At 40.3% G+C, this 19487-nt stretch overlaps 1 protein-coding gene across 2 annotated transcripts in view; it reads left to right on the top strand.

Moving 5' to 3' along the window:
- Positions 1–19487, top strand: part of EPHA3 (EPH receptor A3) — a 229042-nt gene that overhangs the window by 188359 nt on the left and 21196 nt on the right. For both annotated transcript variants that reach the window (XM_055703078.1, XM_055703077.1), the window contains exons 11-13: positions 3690–3875; positions 9436–9497; positions 11820–12029. In XM_055703078.1, coding sequence (XP_055559053.1) covers positions 3690–3875; positions 9436–9497; positions 11820–12029 — 458 coding nt within the window. The remainder of the gene's footprint in view (positions 1–3689; positions 3876–9435; positions 9498–11819; positions 12030–19487) is intronic.

Genomic DNA, 19487 nt, shown 5'->3' with positions numbered 1-19487 from the left:
CCACACGTAAATAGACCTATCACTCTGCAGGGTAGGTTATACAATGTTTGTGTGTGTAGCATAATTAAAAATAAACACTTCAGAAAGGCTTTATGTGAAAAGCCATCAACTTCATCTCTTAAAATCACTGCCAGGTTTTCCACCCTCGAACTCAAACACAAGTCCTTATTCCTCCTAAACAATATTTGATGAGATCCAGTCCATCTAGCGGGACCATGTAATAATGATTTCCAGGCAAAAGATGTAGCGTAACTCGTGCCACTTATGGGTGTTGACCAGGTAGGCTTATGTAGCATCCATAGTGCCCTGTATACAAAAGAGCCAAAGGTTAACATAGTTGGGCTGCCCAGTGAGATTTTTCCAGTGAAATCATTTTCCAAGAAAATAAACCCATTTTATATTCGTGGACAGCAGTAAGCTCCGTTGTTAGGAAGGGTCCAACTTTTAGTCTCCTGCAGCACTGGCCTTGAGGCGCTTGTGGAATCCACTTAATCACCCAAGTTCTAATTTCTGCAGCCATGGCCAAATGGAACTGTGTTGATGGACATTAGCTGTAACCTTTCCCTTCCCAAAAGTCAAACAAATATCAGACACATGATTCCGGTCCAAAATGAGGGATTGATTGCTGAACTGCTTGATGAAATCATAGCTGTAGTCTCCGTTGACAGTAACTGACAATAGCGTTAAGGGGTTAGCTTGTTAGAGCTTTTTGGACCATTAAAACATAGAAAAGAAGACAAAGCTGGGCTTTACAAGGTTTACTTCAAGCCCTTTTTTTCCCTTCCCTCTGTTTTCAAGACGTGCTTTGCTCTTCCTCTTTGTGGTGCTCTGACAGTATTGAGCTGGGCTTACTCTTTGAACTGAAGCAGTGTTTGCTCTTGGTAAAGTATACCGGTCATTTTGGCTTGCAGAGGTTGAGTATTTTTAATTAAGAAGTCTGAACAGAACTCAGCACCCATTAGTTACTAGTAATAGGTTTTACAATTCATTTTCTGAGTTGCTGCCCGTCTTGGCAGCCTGAAATACAAATAATGTTGGAAATGATGGATGTAATGTAAGTGCTATGTTAGTAGTATATATGTATATAAAGATATATCCTGTTTCTAATTTTTTTTGGTTATTCCATTAATAGCACAGTATCGTGCCTAAAGGATGGACCAGCTTAGCAGCTGGTGATAAGACACGGTGACATTCACTTCTGTGTTCTTGATTCAAATCTAGCCTGGGTTAGCAACAGAGAAAAGTCATCACCCTGTAACACATTTGCTTTTTTTTTTTTTTTTTTTTGTCTAGCAGAGAACCCTTAGAAAATAAAGCTGAAAACTGACCTCAAGAGGTCATTAAGTCCACACCCTTGCCCAAAACAGAACTTGTTAGGTACCATTCTTGACATGCTTGTTCTTCAGAGTCTCCAAGACAGAAGAGTTAATAGTCTCCCTAAAAAATCTTTTGCGCCATCCAAGTGTCCTTACTGTTAGAATTTTTTTCCTGATCTAACTGACCTTTATTGTAATTTGCAACTCTACTTTGGTTTGCCTTTTGTGTATAGAAAAAGGAGTTGGTGTCCACCTTATTTATAAGCATAATGTTGATTAGCCAAAACTATTGTTATGTCCCTTCTCATTCCTTGTTGTGTATAAACAACACAAATTTCCTGAGTTTTTGAACGTGAGCACACAGCCCTGACTTTTAAGATCCTGGTCATTTTTATTGCTCCCTTTTATCACTCCTTAATTGCAGTGGCACAGATGGGACATGGACTTTAATGCCAGCCATATTGATGGCAAGCTGATGAAAGACTAATTTCAGTTTGCTCATAAATGGGCTGAATGTAACGTCTAAAATATATCCCATGTGGTACCACATCTGAAGTCAACAGTGAAGGGCTGTCAATGCATCACATTTTTGAGCATTAAGTCTATGAAGAGCAACATGATTTAAATGTGCCTATTACAGATATCTTATTTCAGTGGGTTTGGGTCATTTTTGGTTTTCACAGATGTTGCTTAATGTAAACAATCAGCTGCAGAGATAAAAAAAGAACCATTGTGGGCAAATGAGCTCCAAGTGCCTTTGCTCTTTAGAGGCGTAGCAATGCTCTTGCATAGTACCATAGGATCCTAGAATAGTTTGGGCTGGAGGGGACCTTTAAAGGTCACCGAGACCAGCTCCCCTGCAACAAGCGGGGACATCTTCAGAATTTCGATGTACTACACATTCAGTTGGGAAAAGCTCCTATGTAAGCAGTACAATCACTCTTTCCATGATGTTTCACTCACAAATAAAAACAAAATTCCCAGTTTGCATAAAAAATTATGCCACCTAGATTTAGATTTATAGGGTTTGTTTGTTTCCAAGCTAAACTTTCTATACAAGGCTACTTGATACATGCCAAAATAAGGCATATGAGGGGCTAATATATATTTAGATCTTGTGTATTTTGACAAAAGAACCTGAACAGGCATGTATTGTTGGAAAATGAGTGTTAAAGTCCTCCAGCAACACCCTCTAGTTTCTTGAAAAAAAAACCATCAACCACAAAACAAACCACCTTTCTTCTCTTCTTTGTTCAGTAAAGTGTTTTCCTTGTCTTTAAATATAAATAATCATGTAGGGCAATTCTTGCCATCATATTTCTTGTACAATTTATCCATTCTCTGGTTTTTGTTTTTGTTGGTTTTTTTTTTTTTTTTGGGGGGGGGGGGTGTTCGTTATTTCAATTATTTTGTCATTTAAGCAAAAAGACAAAAAGTTGCTACTCTAATTTAAGTGGGGTGCGTGTGCAATTCACGATATATGAAATCTAAGGTAGAGGGTTGGATAATTTGGAATCAAAAGTCAGTTGCTGCTCAAATGTTTTTTATGATACTGCGACTTCCTTAAATGCTTTATGCAATCATGAGTTAAATGCAGAAATTTTCAAATGAGATGCCTTCTTCCAGCATTTTGTGAACATATTTCGTACTTGCTTATTTGAATGCTACGATGATTTTCCCTGTGCACTCTCCTTGGACGTTACATAGCAAAGGATAAACCACATTATATAAAAGTAGACATGCAGTGATACCTGCCATCTTCTATTGAGGGATCTCACACAACACACAGTGGGCACGATATTCACGGTGGACTATCAAGTCCCGTAGTCCCATAGTGACAGTGTGTATTGGCACGATTAGATCTCTCTGAATAGTGGTAGAACAAAGATAGTTTGTATGGATTTCTTTTTTCTTTGCAGCTGCATAGATAAATTCCTTATCTTATGAAGTATCCTGCTACTTTAATTGAAAGAAATAAAATAATTGGGAACTGTACTCTCTCTGTTTGGGTAGAAATGAAGAGTGCAGTGCTCACACGGAGGCATGACTATTCTGATACTCTTGCATTAATCAGTTAGTCCTCCTACTGTTGTCTCAAAGTGCATCAACTGAAACAAAAAGGGAATTTTCTGGTTGCATTTTTGCAGTCATCTGGTTATGCAGTGTAACTAGGTGACATTGTCCAGTTTGACAGCTGGAGAACCTAAGCATGGAAATGCAAAGTAGTTGCCCAAAGGCCTCCTTTGGAGCTCTGGTCCATGGCCCATCAGTAAACATCCTACTTCAGGGACTTCTGCTGAATGCTGGGGCTTCTTTCTTAAATCCCCATGAAATAACTGCATTTCATCTTTTGTCATTTTTCCACTTTTTTAGGGGAGTTTGGAGAAGTGTGCAGTGGGCGCCTAAAGCTGCCTTCGAAGAAGGAAATTTCAGTGGCTATCAAAACCCTGAAAGTTGGCTACACTGAAAAACAGAGAAGGGACTTCCTGGGAGAAGCCAGCATCATGGGACAGTTTGACCACCCTAATATCATTCGGTTAGAGGGAGTCGTCACTAAAAGTAAGAGATGACAGGGGCATCTGTTTTGCATGGGATGTGTCACTGGAGGTCCCTTCCAACCTAATTTATTCTGTGATTTGCTGATCTCTCAAGACTGAGCAAAAGCAAATAAAAACTAGAATCACCCACGTTTATGCTCTCCAAACCCTTCCAGAAATGTTTATGTCATAACCCTGTCAATATGTACCAAATATCCTTCAAAAGAGATGACAGCAGAAACACAGAGTTTGGCTTTCGCAACATATATTGTATTTCTTCAAAAGCAGGAAAAAAATTACCCATGTGAATGCACCAGCTAAACCCACGCTGCAGGATCCAACAACACATTGGTGGTGGTCGAGGGTCTTGCCCACCACGCAGCTGCAGGACCTTCGCTGCCTTGCTGCTCTCCGGCTGCTGGGAGCTTAGAAACACTGCCCTGGCTTGACGAGCTGGGAGAAATTGGGGAATAAAAATACAGGGGACTTGGGGGGGGAAAGGAGCATTTCTGTAGAACACTGCAGCTCAGTAATAAAGTAGCAGGTTTAATAAACTCCAGAGCTACAAATTGCTACGAAGTGGCCAAGAGGCAGTGGCTGATAATCTGTTAGGAGCCGTGGAGTCTGATGTCCTAAGGTTCCCTAATTGCACTGAAGCAATGTGTTCTGCTTGCAACTAAATCATTAGATTTTATCTTTAGCGCAAATTAATGAACAGCCTACCTGGCTACAGCAACAGATACTAGTAAATAAATAAGTCCAGACTTTTTCCAACATGGTTTTCATGCAGGGAAAACACTGGGTGTGATACTCAGTGTGTACCAGTATGAGGCATTTTAAAGATCCTGATCCTCCAGAATTTATACTTCTTAGTAAAATCTCAGAAAAATAAAAATCTTGGGGCTTGAAGCTGTCAGCAGTAAATTTGATTTTATTTCTTTGATAATATGTGTACTTTTACTAATTGATATTTTCTAAATCTGCCTTTGGGTGTTTTTGTTATGGGTTTGCACTTTGTGGTCTCTTCTCTTCTTTTTTCTCTTCTCTTCTTGTCCTCTTCTCTTTTTTTCTTTATTTTTCCCTTTTTTTCTTTTTCTCTCTTTCTTTTTCCTTTTTGTTTGTGTAGCTTTGTTGGGGTTTTTTTGGGGTTTTTTCTTCCAGTTTTTGTTTCTTTTTTTTTTTTTTTTTTTTGTTAAAGCATATTTTTGTCTATGTTTATGGTAACAAATCACCTTCTCTTTTTGTGACCAAAAAAGTAGTTGAAACCTCTATCCACGTGCGGTACCCTCCTGGAAAAGTAACATACTTGCAGAACCCTTTCCAGCTGCCCTGTTGTTAAGCTGGCAAACAGCAGGTTTGTCACAGGAATTCCTGAACGGTGGCCTTGGTCTTTGAGCTGCCACCCAGCTTTCCCACGGCGGCCACGGCAGCTCCTCGAAGCCACCCGGATCCTACCTGCTCTTCCCCTTTCGAGCAGCTGGTGGGATTTGGTGCTGGTGACGCTGCCCCATTTAGGCAAGTTCTGGCTCTCGTTGCTTGTGCTGCTGCTTGTCCTCCACTTGGAGGTGGAAGGGCAGAAATAGTTGGTAGTAGAAGAGTGAGGTTGCGTGAAGCACCAAAACGGGCTTGTTCTGTGACACATAAATTCAGAGACTTCAGCTACACTTTCTAAACATCCATTGCAGCATAACGTGATAAAAATTTGATGATCAGATTTATCTACCTGCAGTAGTTATTAGGTGAGAGCTCAATAAGATTTTATATGAGGTGTTCTTAAAAAAAATAACCAGGAATGCTCTGAGATTTTTCAGGGGAGTGGAAAAATCGGTAGGATATCTCCTAGTTATCCTAGAGGACTCTGCTGGCAAAGCAACCTCTTGCCATTTCAGTGAACGGCTTGGAATGCGCTGAGGAGATTTCCAGTTTTAACTGGGCAGAAGTATACCAAATACTTTGTTGCGAAGTGGGTGGGTTTATTGGTTTTCAGGAATCTTTTTTTAAAATTGCATGATTCAAGTTTTCACAAGCATGGATAGGTATAGAAGAATTTCATAGCTTACTGCAACAACTTATATGAAAGAAAAAATAACCACAGGAATATGTCTAAAAGTAACTAGTGAAGGGTACTTAAACCCCTCGGTGTTATGAGGAGACAGAATTACAATAATAATGCTTTCTCTAGGTGTGATTCATGAGTCTGTTTTGCTGATTTAAATAATAAAGAAGTCACGCTTCAGCTTAGGTCTCGCGGTTCCATTAGGAAAGGGCTGCCCGGGCTGCCTGTACAAATACAAGTTATCTCCTGCTTTTTAATGACACACGCTTTGTACAGTCAGAACAAGATTTGCAGTCCCAAAATTACTTGAAACGCCAGCATCAGTCAGGACACAGCTGAGCTAAAATCTATTTTGTTACATTTTGTATTCCTGTGGCACTTGAGAAAATAATTTAATTGCTGTGCACGCAGGAATTTGTGCATTGCTTTTGAATGTGCATTACTAATTCTGTCTGTATTCTGTGTAAGTGACTATTACAAAGTTTGCTACTCAGCTGTATTCACAGCAGCCTGCTGTCTGTTTTGGGGGGGCTGGGAGTGCCAGCTGCCTATCACATGTCAGTATGAGAGAGCAAGCACTGAATATTCCCAGCTGAAGTCAATGAAAGCCTCAGGGATACAGCACCCTTTCCGCATAGCTCGGATATAGGAGCTGAGGAAACAGCTCGGGAACTATTTGTATCCATTTTACTGGGTAAAATTATATGGCATACACGCAAGTAATCATTTATTTGCTATAACATTCTGTAGGGCGGTAGAAGGGTGAGAAGGTTGTGGGGTTTGTTGGTGGTGTGGTTTTTTTTATTATTATTATTATTTATAAACCAAAGCAATATACTGTAATAACAAGTTAGCGAGTGTTCATACTTCTTAATGGTAGGTATTAAATCTCACTCAAAAGCGTTAGTTGCTGTACAGTCAGTAGCGAGCCTGTGGAGCATTTGCTGGATGGCTCTCAATGCAGGCACAGGCAATATGACCTTTTCTTCATTAACCACATTCTTTTCGACAGGCGCCCCTTAGCCATGCTTTAGCGTTTCATACTGAGCAGATCTTCTGAAGCGACTCCTAATAACTGCAACAGCCACCATCCCTATGACGAGACCGTTTGGTCTGAGAAGTTCTGGAGCTGGGGTGGCCCTGGTTTGCGGGTGGGACAACCCACCAGCAGCACGAAGGGGGTGCACCCACTAGATACAGCTTCAGCCCTTTGCCCCAGCGCAGGATTGTTCCCCTGCTTCACGCTGATTTCTGTTCTGCCTTTTCTTGCCGCTCGACCGGTCTCCTGGGCGCGCTGTAGGCAGTAGTCTTAATAACCAGCGTGCATGTTCTGCTTAGTTTATTAATAATTTACAGCAATTTGTAACCTGTTAGTATAATAAATTTCGGCAACACTGTTGACACAAGTTGTTATCATGTATAAACGGCTGTGCTTTGATAAATGAATGCAGAATGTTCTTTTAAAAGCGCCCCGTGCTCCTTCAGAGCATATGCTTCTTGTTATGGACACGTTCCCAGCTGCATGAGAGTGAAACCCTGCACTTGGGGCTTTCGGAGTCTGGGTGAGCAAGGCAGGAGGATGCTCTCTTAATAATTTGAAAGGCGTATCTTCTTACTCTAATTTCAGCCTTCTGACGTGTCCTAAAATTGCCGGAGTTTATACAAAAAACAGGCAACTGTCTCCTGGTTTCCAAGTATGTGGATTTATCACAGAAAGTTTTGGATAGCCCCATCAGTACATGGCCTTTACTCAAAACATCCAGCAGCATTTTCTGTGTGTTACAAGAAACACCTTTGGGTTGACGTTACACACAGTGTAAGTTAGCTACTTTTCCTTGCGCTGCGTATTTCTTGCTAAAAGGAGTGAGCAAGCAACAGGTTTGGGTTCTTTTGTTTTGGGTTTTTGGGGTTTTTTTTGAGACTTTACATTGTTAGGTCTTTTATCTGCACCATATCCTATATAATTTAAGATTAATGTTTTGATTAAAGCATTTTTTCCTATTATTATGGGGTATTGTCGATACCCCATTAGTGTGACTCCCACAGTATAACACATCATTCACACAGCAGAAAGAAGATATTTTAACCCATTAATCCATGTGAAAAGGGCAAAGGATTCTCTTCTCATTATATTAAACTCATTCTTTGAAATTAATATATCCCTTTGAAGAATTTCTATTTGGTAAAAGTTGTGTTTTCTGAAAAACAAACAGAAAAGGAGTTGTTACCGTTTACTTTGATTTTTTAATGGCTTTTTTTCACTTTTAATTATACTGGGTACCTCTTTCAAGCCTCATGCTGTTCAATTTTAAAAGCTGAAATATCACCATGACCGCTATGCAATATGCAGGCCTTCATCATGCTTTTGTGGTCAGATGCCTTCCTGCATTATATGTGAAATAATAATTCATCGCCTGAAATAACTTCACGCTTTCACCCACCTTTCTCTCTAGCACAAAGAGAAAATAAACCAAGCTTTAGAAATATTATGAAATAACACAATCCATATGATGGTAAAATATTAGCAGGGCAATGACCTTTGTCTGGAAACTTCACTGTAATGACATTAAGTTTTTGTATTCATTTCTCTCCAGCATGTCAGAGTTGCATATAAAACCTTGGTCGTGTTACAAAATACCTTAGGGTAGAGAGAATGGTTTCAAAAACTGATCTGAACCTGCGTGGGCAAGCTTTGAAAAATATTAGAGGCTTTTCAAGGATGCAGGGCTGTTCCCTTAGAGCTGGCCACTGCCCAGTGGATGCATCGCTACGATGTGCTTGGTGGGAGGGGGGGTTCCTCTTGTCAGCCACTGCGATGCAGAGGGAGGCAGGGCTCCTGGAAAGAGGGCTAACCCCCAGCCGTGCAAGGGGGCTTTCTTCCCAGTGTCCTCCCTTACTTTTATCCTGCACTTCCCTTTCCATCTGTGTCCCCACCCCAATATTCTCCTCGGCTTATGCCAGGAAAATGCTGCAGCTCAGTAGTTTAAGTGCGTTGTGAATACCCTCCTGAGGGCTAGTGCCTCCAAGTATGCTACTTACTCTCTCCCTTGGAGTAGTATCTGAGGAACTTGTTGACTGTGCTCGTGCAGAGCACGGCACCTCGAGAGAAACTGCGGCTCCCTGCCCAGCAAGTGCCCAGTTCCCTTCCTAGAGGGAACCTGGGGGAAAATGCACGGCAGAATACACCAGCTTCACTGCATGAATTCAACAGTTAGGTACAGAATATTCAGCAGTGATGGATAAGATGCTATACACTGAAAATACAGGATACTTTGCTTTGTTTCTTGGGACTTGAGCTGCTTAAAATCCAATCTGTTTATCCTGACATGACTGTACTTGTGCTGATGTCAGTGGAATCATAATTACGTTGTGGACGGAGCTGCTTTTGCCCACGCATCTTTTGCTTGCTTTCTAAATGTAAAATTATCCTCAGGGTTTGGAAAATTTGGGCACACTTGGGAAATGCTGTTTTTACTGATCGTTACGTATTCACTTTAGATGCCTGACCCCTGTAATCTGTTTGTAGGTAAACCGGTTATGATTGTTACTGAATATATGGAAAACGGTTCCTTGGACAGCTTCCTGCGGGTAAGTGCAACAGAAAACCGGATGGTACAGAACTGCCTCTTGTTCTGAATTTGTTATGAATTTGCTGCCACTCTTGTTTGATTCATCGTCAGCTCTTGTCGCTTGATATTTCATTATTTCTGTTTGGTTTTGTGTGCATCATGATGTGCTTAGAAAGCCAGGCATGGATTCACTAGTCCATTTTGACTGCTGACAGTAAGCATTAGTCCAGAATGACAAAACTATTGGTTTTATTAGAATGTTGCATCGATAAAAAACTAAACAAAACCAAAATAACATTCTGGCACACAAAAATGTTTTCCTGAGGCTGAACTGCCGCTGTAATGCAGTTAGACTTATTGGTTGGTGGCCTGCATGTCCTACCAAGCAATTTCCAAAAGATTTGTGAAAATTTTATCATTAAACCACCAGTACTGAGCCAAGAGCTGTTTCCCTAAATATGAAAAATTTAGAAACTAACCCCATACCTAAGGGTGTCAGAAACGTTTTGCTAGCAAACTTTCTTGGCCTGTTTTCTTTCCCCAACCTTGGACATACTAATACTGCTGTTGATTTATCTTTGTTTTCTGTCAAAGTTGGTAGTGAGCCTAAAAAAATTTGAATGCTCCCTGTGTCACCAAGATTTACTTGTGGCAAAACAAGAAGTGTAGCAGAAATGAAATCCCATCTGAGGGGAAACACGAGTTTAATTTTAATTTGTTAGGGCAAACTCAGCTGTGGCTGGGAGACTGCTTTGGTTCTGCCACGGTTGAATGACATTATCCCCCAAATTCATAACACTGAACTAGATGTTTAACCCCAAAAGGGGATATATTGTCAACCTTCATTTCAGTATGTACTATATATGTTATGATGTCCAGTGGAGCATGTAAAATACATATAAATAATGTGTCAATATATCTGAATGAAATATGTCTGTACTGAACTATATATATTTTGTTGAGGCTTAAAATCCTTGAAGAAAGCTCTGAGGAGGGTAATTTCTGACTGTACAAAGCAGTTGTTTGGCCTGTTCGCTCATTAGGGTGTGATTTTCTTTTTTTTTTTTCTCCACTGTTGTGTTGAAACATAGATAAGAACCTTATGACTCATTAATATCACAAGGCAGCTCAGGCAATGCAATCTTTTTTTATAAATGTCTTTTAAAACTAGTTGGTTTGCTTTCCCCAATGCTATTGAGAGGCTATCTGAGCATCTGATTCCTTTCACGGTTAGAAACCTTCTTCTGATTTCCAGCTAAATCTTTCCCAGAGTCTATATAGATGCTCTTGTGTTGGCTCTAGTTAAAGAAGGTTTCATAACAGGGAACTGCTATGAGTCGTTTATAATAATTAATTCTTCATGAAAGGGAATTCTGAGAAGCTCCTTAAGCATCTGCTGTGTCGTATATCTGTCTAATGTTTACAGTGCTAATATTGCCCCTAAGTATATTAATCAAAATTGGAATAAACGCAATCAGTCTTGCGGACTGATGCATGTGAGCTTACCCCACATGGCAGAGCCGGCTCCCATGCATTTAATAAAACTCTGGAAGAAGCAGCAGGAAGAGCTGGAGAGCTGCCCACGATGATACATCTCCAGCACCGGGGAATTCATTTGAGAGCTGCACCAGGGCGCACTGTAGTCCTGCCGTCTGTGTATCTATATATCAGTATCAAAGCTAGACGTTAACAAACAGCGTTAGTAAGAGCTGGGGGATTTAAAGCATGTGTCTAAAAGTAGGCAATTAGAAATATATGCTACTCTTGGTTTCTAGGCTAAGTCACAGTGTGTTTAAGTGATTTTTGTGTTCCTGAAGTTGAGAAAAATTCTGAGGAATTAGTTTAAATTTAATGGAATTTGAAAGCCACTGAATCAGATCGGCACTTGATTTTGTTAAAATAAATAAATAAATATATGCTTGTGTAATAGAAAACTTTCATTAGTCCATTGGGTAAGGCTGGGATTTTCACTAACAATTCCTATGGCCTTTCAGGGAAGCTGGACATGTTTCTCTCAAAAGTCCTGACTCTCCAGTCTCAGGAGCACACACAACTTGGATTTATGTGCTGCTTTCACACAGCTCCCATCTAGGAAATTAAAATTCTGATGACAGCAAGAATGGGAAAAATGAATTTTTATCTGAATTGAAAATCTGCCCCCTTCCCTCAGCTGGTTAGGAAATTGTCCTCCACGGATCCAAGTAGTTCCATGTGTGACATGTAAATCGTAACCCCTGACTCACGAGCTGTTCACTTGAGGAGCTTCCAGGGTCTTTATCAAAAATTCTGTGCAAAGAGGAACAAGAGCAATCTCTGAAATGACATTTCGAATGTTTTCCAGAAACATGATGCCCAGTTCACAGTCATCCAGCTAGTAGGCATGCTTCGAGGGATCGCATCTGGCATGAAATATTTGTCAGATATGGGTTATGTCCATCGAGATTTAGCTGCTCGTAATATCCTCATTAATAGCAACTTGGTATGCAAAGTCTCAGATTTTGGTCTCTCTCGTGTACTGGAAGATGACCCAGAAGCTGCTTACACCACGAGGGTGAGTTTCTGTCTTTGTTTATCCTTTTAAAATTCTTCTTGGTGGTGACAAAGTTAGACTGAAATCCGAGGGGAGTCCCTAAGGTTTATACCCTGTGTTGCAGAGGCCGTCCAGTCCTGCACGCCAAGAGATATTCGATAAACCTTACACTCATCACAGCTATTTTTTTAATTCATGTCTCAGAGAAGATAGAAGGCAAAAAATATGGTTTCTGTTGGTAGATTATTTTTTAAAAAAATATGCAGAATTCTTGGCTCATTTTCTTTTTGCTGGATGTGTAAAGGAGTGAATCTCATAATTAAGGCCTGAGTAGTTTTGGCACACAATAATGAAAGAATTCATGTGTGCTTTGAGCAGGTTTTGTTACACTGCTGATTGAGCTTCTACCCAGGAAAAAGAAAATCCTTCCCAGCAATAATAACCTTTTTTTTTTTTTTTTTTTTTTTAACCTTTTTGTGTTTTCTTGTATGATGGGACAGATGTCTGACTGGAGCATACTGATATCACTGTTCTGTGAGGGTGTGTCTGTTATACCTGATGTTGTACTCCTAACTGAGTAATAGATTGAGTAAAGCAAAAAAAAATAAATACCTATATATCTTTTTAACAGTATGTATAATAAACCTGCTTCTTGTATGATATATACAAAGTGGTACCCATCTTCTGGAGAGGTAATGACATCAAGGAGGAGAGTTACCTCTGACTGTTTTGTCTGGAGACAAAGAAGCTTTTATCATATAGGGGACTCCCCATCGTGTAGGCTGTTACTTGTTTCTTTTTTAAATTTCATCCTGCCTGAAAAACTACCCATAAGTTGTGGTGTTGATTCAGAGCCTTAGGAAAGCCACAGTGTCTCCTACAAACAGCTTTGCTGCACCTCTTGTTCTCGCTTGAGTAGCACTTCTCTTTTGTTGTGGAAACCTTTCAGGCATGCATTTCATTCTGTGTACGCAAATATTACATATTATTATTACATATTACGATAATATTATTATTATTGTGATGGCTGGTTGTTCACTTTAATCGTATTGCAAGTGGCTTTTATTAACTTTAGAAAAAGTGACATCAATATCCAGTTTCTTAGTCAAGCGCAATTTGCATTGATGCTAGCGATCGCCTCCCCTTCACTGTACAAACCGGGTTAGAGTAGAATGTATCAGCAGAATCTTAGTGTGGGTTTTCTAGGGCTTCCTTCATCCCTGGCCACTGAGAGGAGCGATCCATGACTCTGGTAGTTGCATGCTATCTGCTTCATGATTGAAATAATATAACATGACAAATGAGTAAAGAAATCCTAGCTGGTTTCTTATGCATTATGTACGCATTACATACACGTGTATTTATAGATACGTGTTTATCAATCATACCTTCATAACTTAATAGGCATAACGACTGTTCTTTTTTTGACCTTTCAGTGCTTTCTTTGACTTCTGATAAGCTTTGGCATGTTGTTAGAAATACGCAATATGTACCGCCTTAGAAAACCGTCTGCAGAGGTCTGTCATGGTTAATATCAGGAGGCAGGAGAAACCAGTTTTCATGCTCAGTATAGGTGCAGCAATCATATATATATATATATACACACACACACACAAACACATATATATATACACACACAAAATTATTAATATTGTGCAAGATATCCTCAAAAATGAATTGTCTGTAGCTCAGCCGGCGGTGTATTGCCTTGTCAGATATACTTGTCTGCCCTCTTAAAAACACCTGTGAAAGTAATGGGTGTAACTGTCCCCAAGGTAAACAGTTTTAGATACAGTATTTATCTAGTCTCCTGCTTAACCTCCCTCCCCCAGGACATACGCTTGCAAGCTGAGGCAATTACTCTGTGTCCTACCACCGCTGCCCGCAGGCAGGTGATCGATCTCCCCTTTAAAGCGGCTGCTTACATGAACGGAGATTGCTGTTCCCTTCACACTCATCTCTCCATTCTTTTATTTTCTAAGAATTTTTTCTAAACTTACTGCTCCTGATGGTCTCCTTCGAATTCTTTTCAACCTAAGTACATTTTCCTTAAATGTGATGCCCAAAATGGGATACTAATCCCCAGCACCGAGCACAGCATATTTATATACTATTTCTTGCACATGCCCTTTCTGTAAATATCTCCGTGGGTGAGAAGTCTCTATTTCTCCTCCCACCCCCAATATGTGTTCTTCTGCTCAGACACATACCTCTGCCAGGCTTCGAAGTTCAATTCTCTTATTTCAAAATTCATCAGGGCATGGAAACTAATCTCCACTTTAGTATTTTTATCAGCATTCTGTGTACTAGCATTAAGAGCTGAAGATACTGTTAAGTCCTAGGTAGCTTAGATGAAGAAGTTGTATAGGGAGGAAAAATCAGCTTCCCATCCAACGGTATAGCACACAGCTTTGTAAGAGAAGGGCACTTCCCTGAAAATTAAATGTACACCAGCGACTGACACCCACAGGTGGGTAGGACAAACCGGGGTGTGCAGGATGTCAGTGTTTCCAGCCAGTGTTACATGTGAAATTCATATGTCCAGGTGCAATATTGGGATATTTTTTTTAATTCCTCTCCTTCTGCCACCTATTTTCTAAGCCTACCTGCCTATTTACATTTAGATAGGGAAATCAGATGGCAAGAAACTGTTTTGTAAAGTGTAATCATCTGTGTTCAGTAAACTCCATCTGGCATTTATGGTATATATGGATACTCCTGCAGGAGGATGCTCAGATAATTAAAACCTTCAAATACAATCTAGGACAAATCTAATTTTCTTGAAAAGTAGTTGCTGGATATACCTCTGCCACATCTCATCTCTGAGAGAAAAAAAGGTTTTTCACCTTTTTGCTCAAGTTTCCTTTGAAGTGAGTCTCATATCTATGTCCAGCTAGCGTGTCCCTGAGTTTGATCCCCAGCTTAAACAGCTGGGGACCATGAGTGTAAAGCAGAGCTCCACTCCACTGGTAGAAAAACTGGGCAGCTCGTGTTCCTGCTGCTTTGTCTGATCGCAAAACACAGGACCATTTCCTAGGCTGCTCCGAGTGCATTTTGCAAGCTGTAAATATGTGACAAAACCAGGATAAAAATACTGCCACTTTTTAAAATAATTACATCATCCCAAACAGTTTCCTGCCTTTACAACTAAAAGATGACAACTACTCAGTAAGATCTCTGAAAGGAAAAAAATAATAATAAAATCCAATTTATAATCTCAGTTTCAAACATTCAAATAGTAAAGATTGCATATTATATTAACAGGTAGAGACTTTTGCCTCCCCTCCACCTCTTCCCACTCCCAGTTCTCCATTTAATATCAGCAGTACTAGGGAAATTAATAAAGGTAGCTGCAAAGATGGGTGTTTTGTCTGTTTAGCCTCCACTTCTACCCCTATTTTGTGCCTGAAAATGTCTAAGACCGAGAACAATTCTGTTGCTTTAATTGGTAATTGCCGTTTGGGATTGGTGTGCCCCCAGGAAGCCCAGCCAGCCCTTTGGGCTTGCAGTGCACACCACTGACGGGTGAAATTCTGTGCTGTGCTGCTCTCAGAAGCCGCGTCTGAAGCTTTGCCTAAAGGATATGAACATGTATCCTTTCATATAACAATAATGTATATATAGGGATATATAATCTGTGATATTTGCACTGTTGTACAGGAGCTTTGAAGGACAGTGCAAAGACCATAGGTGCGTATGTGGGCTACAGGGACTCGGGAGTTGTAAGGAAACTTTGCTGCCTGACAGGGTCATTTTTTACCTCCTGAATTATTGTCACTGACTCGATAACTACAAAAGGCTTTTGGTAACCTGTGGTCTGCCTGCTTACAGAAACAGAAGCCAGCATGTGAATCAAGCTGACTGAGTGTTTGGATTTTTTTTTTTTTTTTTTTTTTTTTTTTTGACAGACCCTTTATGCCAGAGGGGATGTACTGTAATTATCTACGTTCTCTGTACCTGCTCACTTCTAATTGAAAGGCCAAGACTGTATTAAAATTGTCATTGTCAAATTGATCTGTTTTACTCTTATTATTTTTAGATGTCTGCATGACAGGTGGGTGGACTAATGACACAGTACGAAGTGAAAGTAAATTTAAGACATCGCTCATGTAGAGGGCCTGTAATTATGTCTCTCAAAGACATAATATTTGGGTAATCAGTAGACAAACTTTGACTATTTAAGCAGGTAGTTGGATACATCACCGGTGTTCATGACATTTCACTGTAAAACACCATCCACTTTATTTATTATTCTCATTATTCAAAAATCCTGGGCTTGGATGGCAAGTGCTGTGCCAGCCTGTGCCCCCTGTAACGCTGCTCTACTCTGTGCCCCCCATACTGCTGCTCTGCTCTGCGCTGCAGGGACGGGCACACGGGTCCCATTGCTCACGCACGTGCTATTGCCACTGGTGCTTGACAGGGATTTGTTGTGGTTCGTTCATTCCCTTTATTTGCAAAAAAAGATGGTAAAAATGCAAGCTGTGTCTGGAAGGGTGGGGTAAAAATGGAAACCAGAACCCCACAGTTTCTCTTGCCTGGTAAGCACGAGGGAGAGACACGGTGTTCTGTTACCATTTACCGCTCAACAAGGAGATCATTTCAAGGTAAAATATTCATTAGTAATGGATGAACAAGTAGCATCAGGTAATTTTTCAGGTGCTTAAGAGGGTACATCAGGCTCATCTCACTCACGTGACACCATCTTGTTCTGTACCGGTAAGATACCTCCTGAACTAGCCTAAATCCTCATGTAATGAACGAATGTCAGGCTTTTATCTTCAGGTTTTCCTGCAAAGTTCTTCTAATAATTCTGTTAGAATCCATTTTTCTTGATTCTCCTCTCCGCAGGCCTGTGGCTTAGGTGCCTGTGGCAGTCGCCCTGTAACAGATTATAAATCGGAATATCGGAGTGGGTTATGGAGGCCTGGAAACAGCTGCCTGCTGCTGGAGCGCCAGACGTGCTAGAAATAAATCGAGGACTTCATTGCCTTTAGATGAATTACACTGAATGACCAGATGCTGTAGGAATCACAGCTCCATCTAGAGCAGATAAAACTTTCGGTTACTGCTGGCTCACTAAATTCAAACCCCAAGAGTGTTCTCTGACCTCGACTGCCTGGGATTTTGAGCTGCAATAACAAACTCCTGCAATTTCTAACACTAATGCTTTCTTTCCACTCGAATTCAGGCAGCCTCTTTGGCTTCATGATGAACACACCCTTAAAAGGAGGCCATGACAAAAATATATAAAACCTGTATTTATCTTCAGGAAATAATCAGGAACTATATTACCAATAGCTAGTGATACATGCACATATACATTTCTGTTTATAAGCCTGTAGCAAACAGATTTGGACAAACCTTTTTCCTAGGCATATCTATAGTGATTTTTCATTTAGCAAGTTTGTCTTACATGTTCAGTCCCAATAATAGTAATTTTGAAGGGTAGGAGCACAGTAATACCAGCCAATAATATTAAGAGTTTCTGATTTTCCAGTGGAAGATAAGAAACAGAGATAGCAGGTAAAGAAGATTAAATTGCATGAAATCCTAGCAGGCATCCAGTGCATAATTAACAACAAAACCAAGTAAGATTTCTTAGCGCTTTCATCATAGCTGCTTACCGAGCAGGTATCATTACACTGATTGTAAATACTGGGAGACTGTGGAAAGCAGCTAAAAACCAAGAGACAAGTAAAGAAACAAGTATGGGAGCTTGGTTTCCCCAGCTCCAGCTCTGTGGTCTAGGAGTAAGTGCTTGGATTAATTTCTGCAAAGGTAAATTATGTAAGGTATCTTTGATCCTAGCAAAGGATATTGCAAAGAATATTCTGATTTCTGGCAAAGTAGAAAACGAAATAGGTGATACATGTTCCAATGAGATGTGTATTTCTTAAAAATCGCTGAGAGAAGTGAAGAGGGTTTTTCTAATGCTGGAATGATTATGGTGGGTTTTTTAATTTCAAAATCTGAATTACAGCAAGCCTTATAATTTCCAAAGGTAACAGCAATACAACCCCATGCATTCACTTTGATACAGCTCTTCAGATTTTCTGCATATATTGATATTTGGACATCTGCTAAAATGTGAATGTTGCATAAATCCTTTGGGGGAAAGTGTTTTTGTGTTAAAATGCCTATTTGTCTAAAAAATATTTATTGACCAGAACTTTTTTATTTTTTGCTGTTCTTGCTTTAAATTATTCAAAATATGAGTCAACAAAGTCCCCTTTTTAAATACAAAGATGAGATTGACATTTTTATGAGAAATTGGGGAGCAGAATAGCAAAATTATAGTTTCATACTTCATTCAGTGACAGTTGATTTCTTTTTTAGCTACATTTTAATACTCTCCTTATTTTACTCTCATTTATGGTAATGCTACATATATCTGTAGGCTCGTATAGAGTTACAGCTGAGGCTTAGAAAAGAGAATTTACTTCTTTGTAATGGAATCTAGGGGTGATGTACATTCACTTTTCACTAAAACAAAGCCAGAAGAACTTTTTTTCACTGAGTTTGTCATATTACTTACCCTGCAATAAAGCAGTCCCGAAATGTTAGGAGACTAATTAATGTCATTTTGTGTAAATGTGTTTCTCCAACTGTTTAAATGACTTTTTCCATGAGATTATGAAGGTAAAGACCTTCTATCAAACATGATATTTCCTGCCCTTACCTAAATTGCTCATGTTCTAGCCATGAGCACATTTTTCCATGTGATATCTGGCAATTATTTCTCTAGGGTTCAGCAAGAAGCACTCCGTTTTCATATCTTCACATGAAATTAAACATGAGCCTGAAGCCACACATGGGAATTCAGATTTTTCAGAGTAATATACTGAAACCTCCAAGATGATGCTTCTGGGTTTCACAGAACCAGCCCTGATGCTGATGCGACACAAACACCATCTCTGCTCTCTGCCTTGAGGGCTTTCTTACATGGCATGCTGTAGATGTCTGTTCTGCCATCCCTCTATTCAACGTGCAGCCGAGGCAACTGCTGGAGGACGAGGCCCAGCCCGGCTGTGTTTCCACGAGCCCACGGAGGGCACTTAGCTCTGTATCTCAGCTTCTTTCCCATCACAGTCTTTCCCAGCAGCGCTGGTGCCTCCGGGCACAAGGGGAGGGATCAGCGGAGGTGAGAGGAGTTTGGGGCTTGTCTGATATTGTCCAAAGCAGCAAGGATCAACAATTTCCTCTTTTACTCTCCACCTGGCCAGGAATATGAAACACTTCATCTCAAACCGAACACCAGTGTTGGTCTGGCTTGGTCCCTGCGGGAACGTGGGCAGGCAGATGGAACTCAGAAGACCCCACCAAGGGGCATGGTGCTGGTCCCTCGTGCCTGGGCTCCAGCAGCCCCACGAGCTACACGATCCTTTCCAGATGTGGTCCACAGCGTTGAGGCTAAACTCTAAAAGTCCTTTTTAAAAGTTTGTATCTCAAGTAACCCAGAGGCAGTTTTGTCCTGGC

The sequence above is a fragment of the Falco cherrug genome, chromosome 2 (genome assembly GCF_023634085.1).
Source record: "Falco cherrug isolate bFalChe1 chromosome 2, bFalChe1.pri, whole genome shotgun sequence".
Lineage (NCBI taxonomy): Eukaryota > Metazoa > Chordata > Aves > Falconiformes > Falconidae > Falco > Falco cherrug.
The sequence above is the reverse complement of the archived record's forward strand: the minus strand, read 5'-3'. Positions and strand labels throughout refer to the sequence as shown.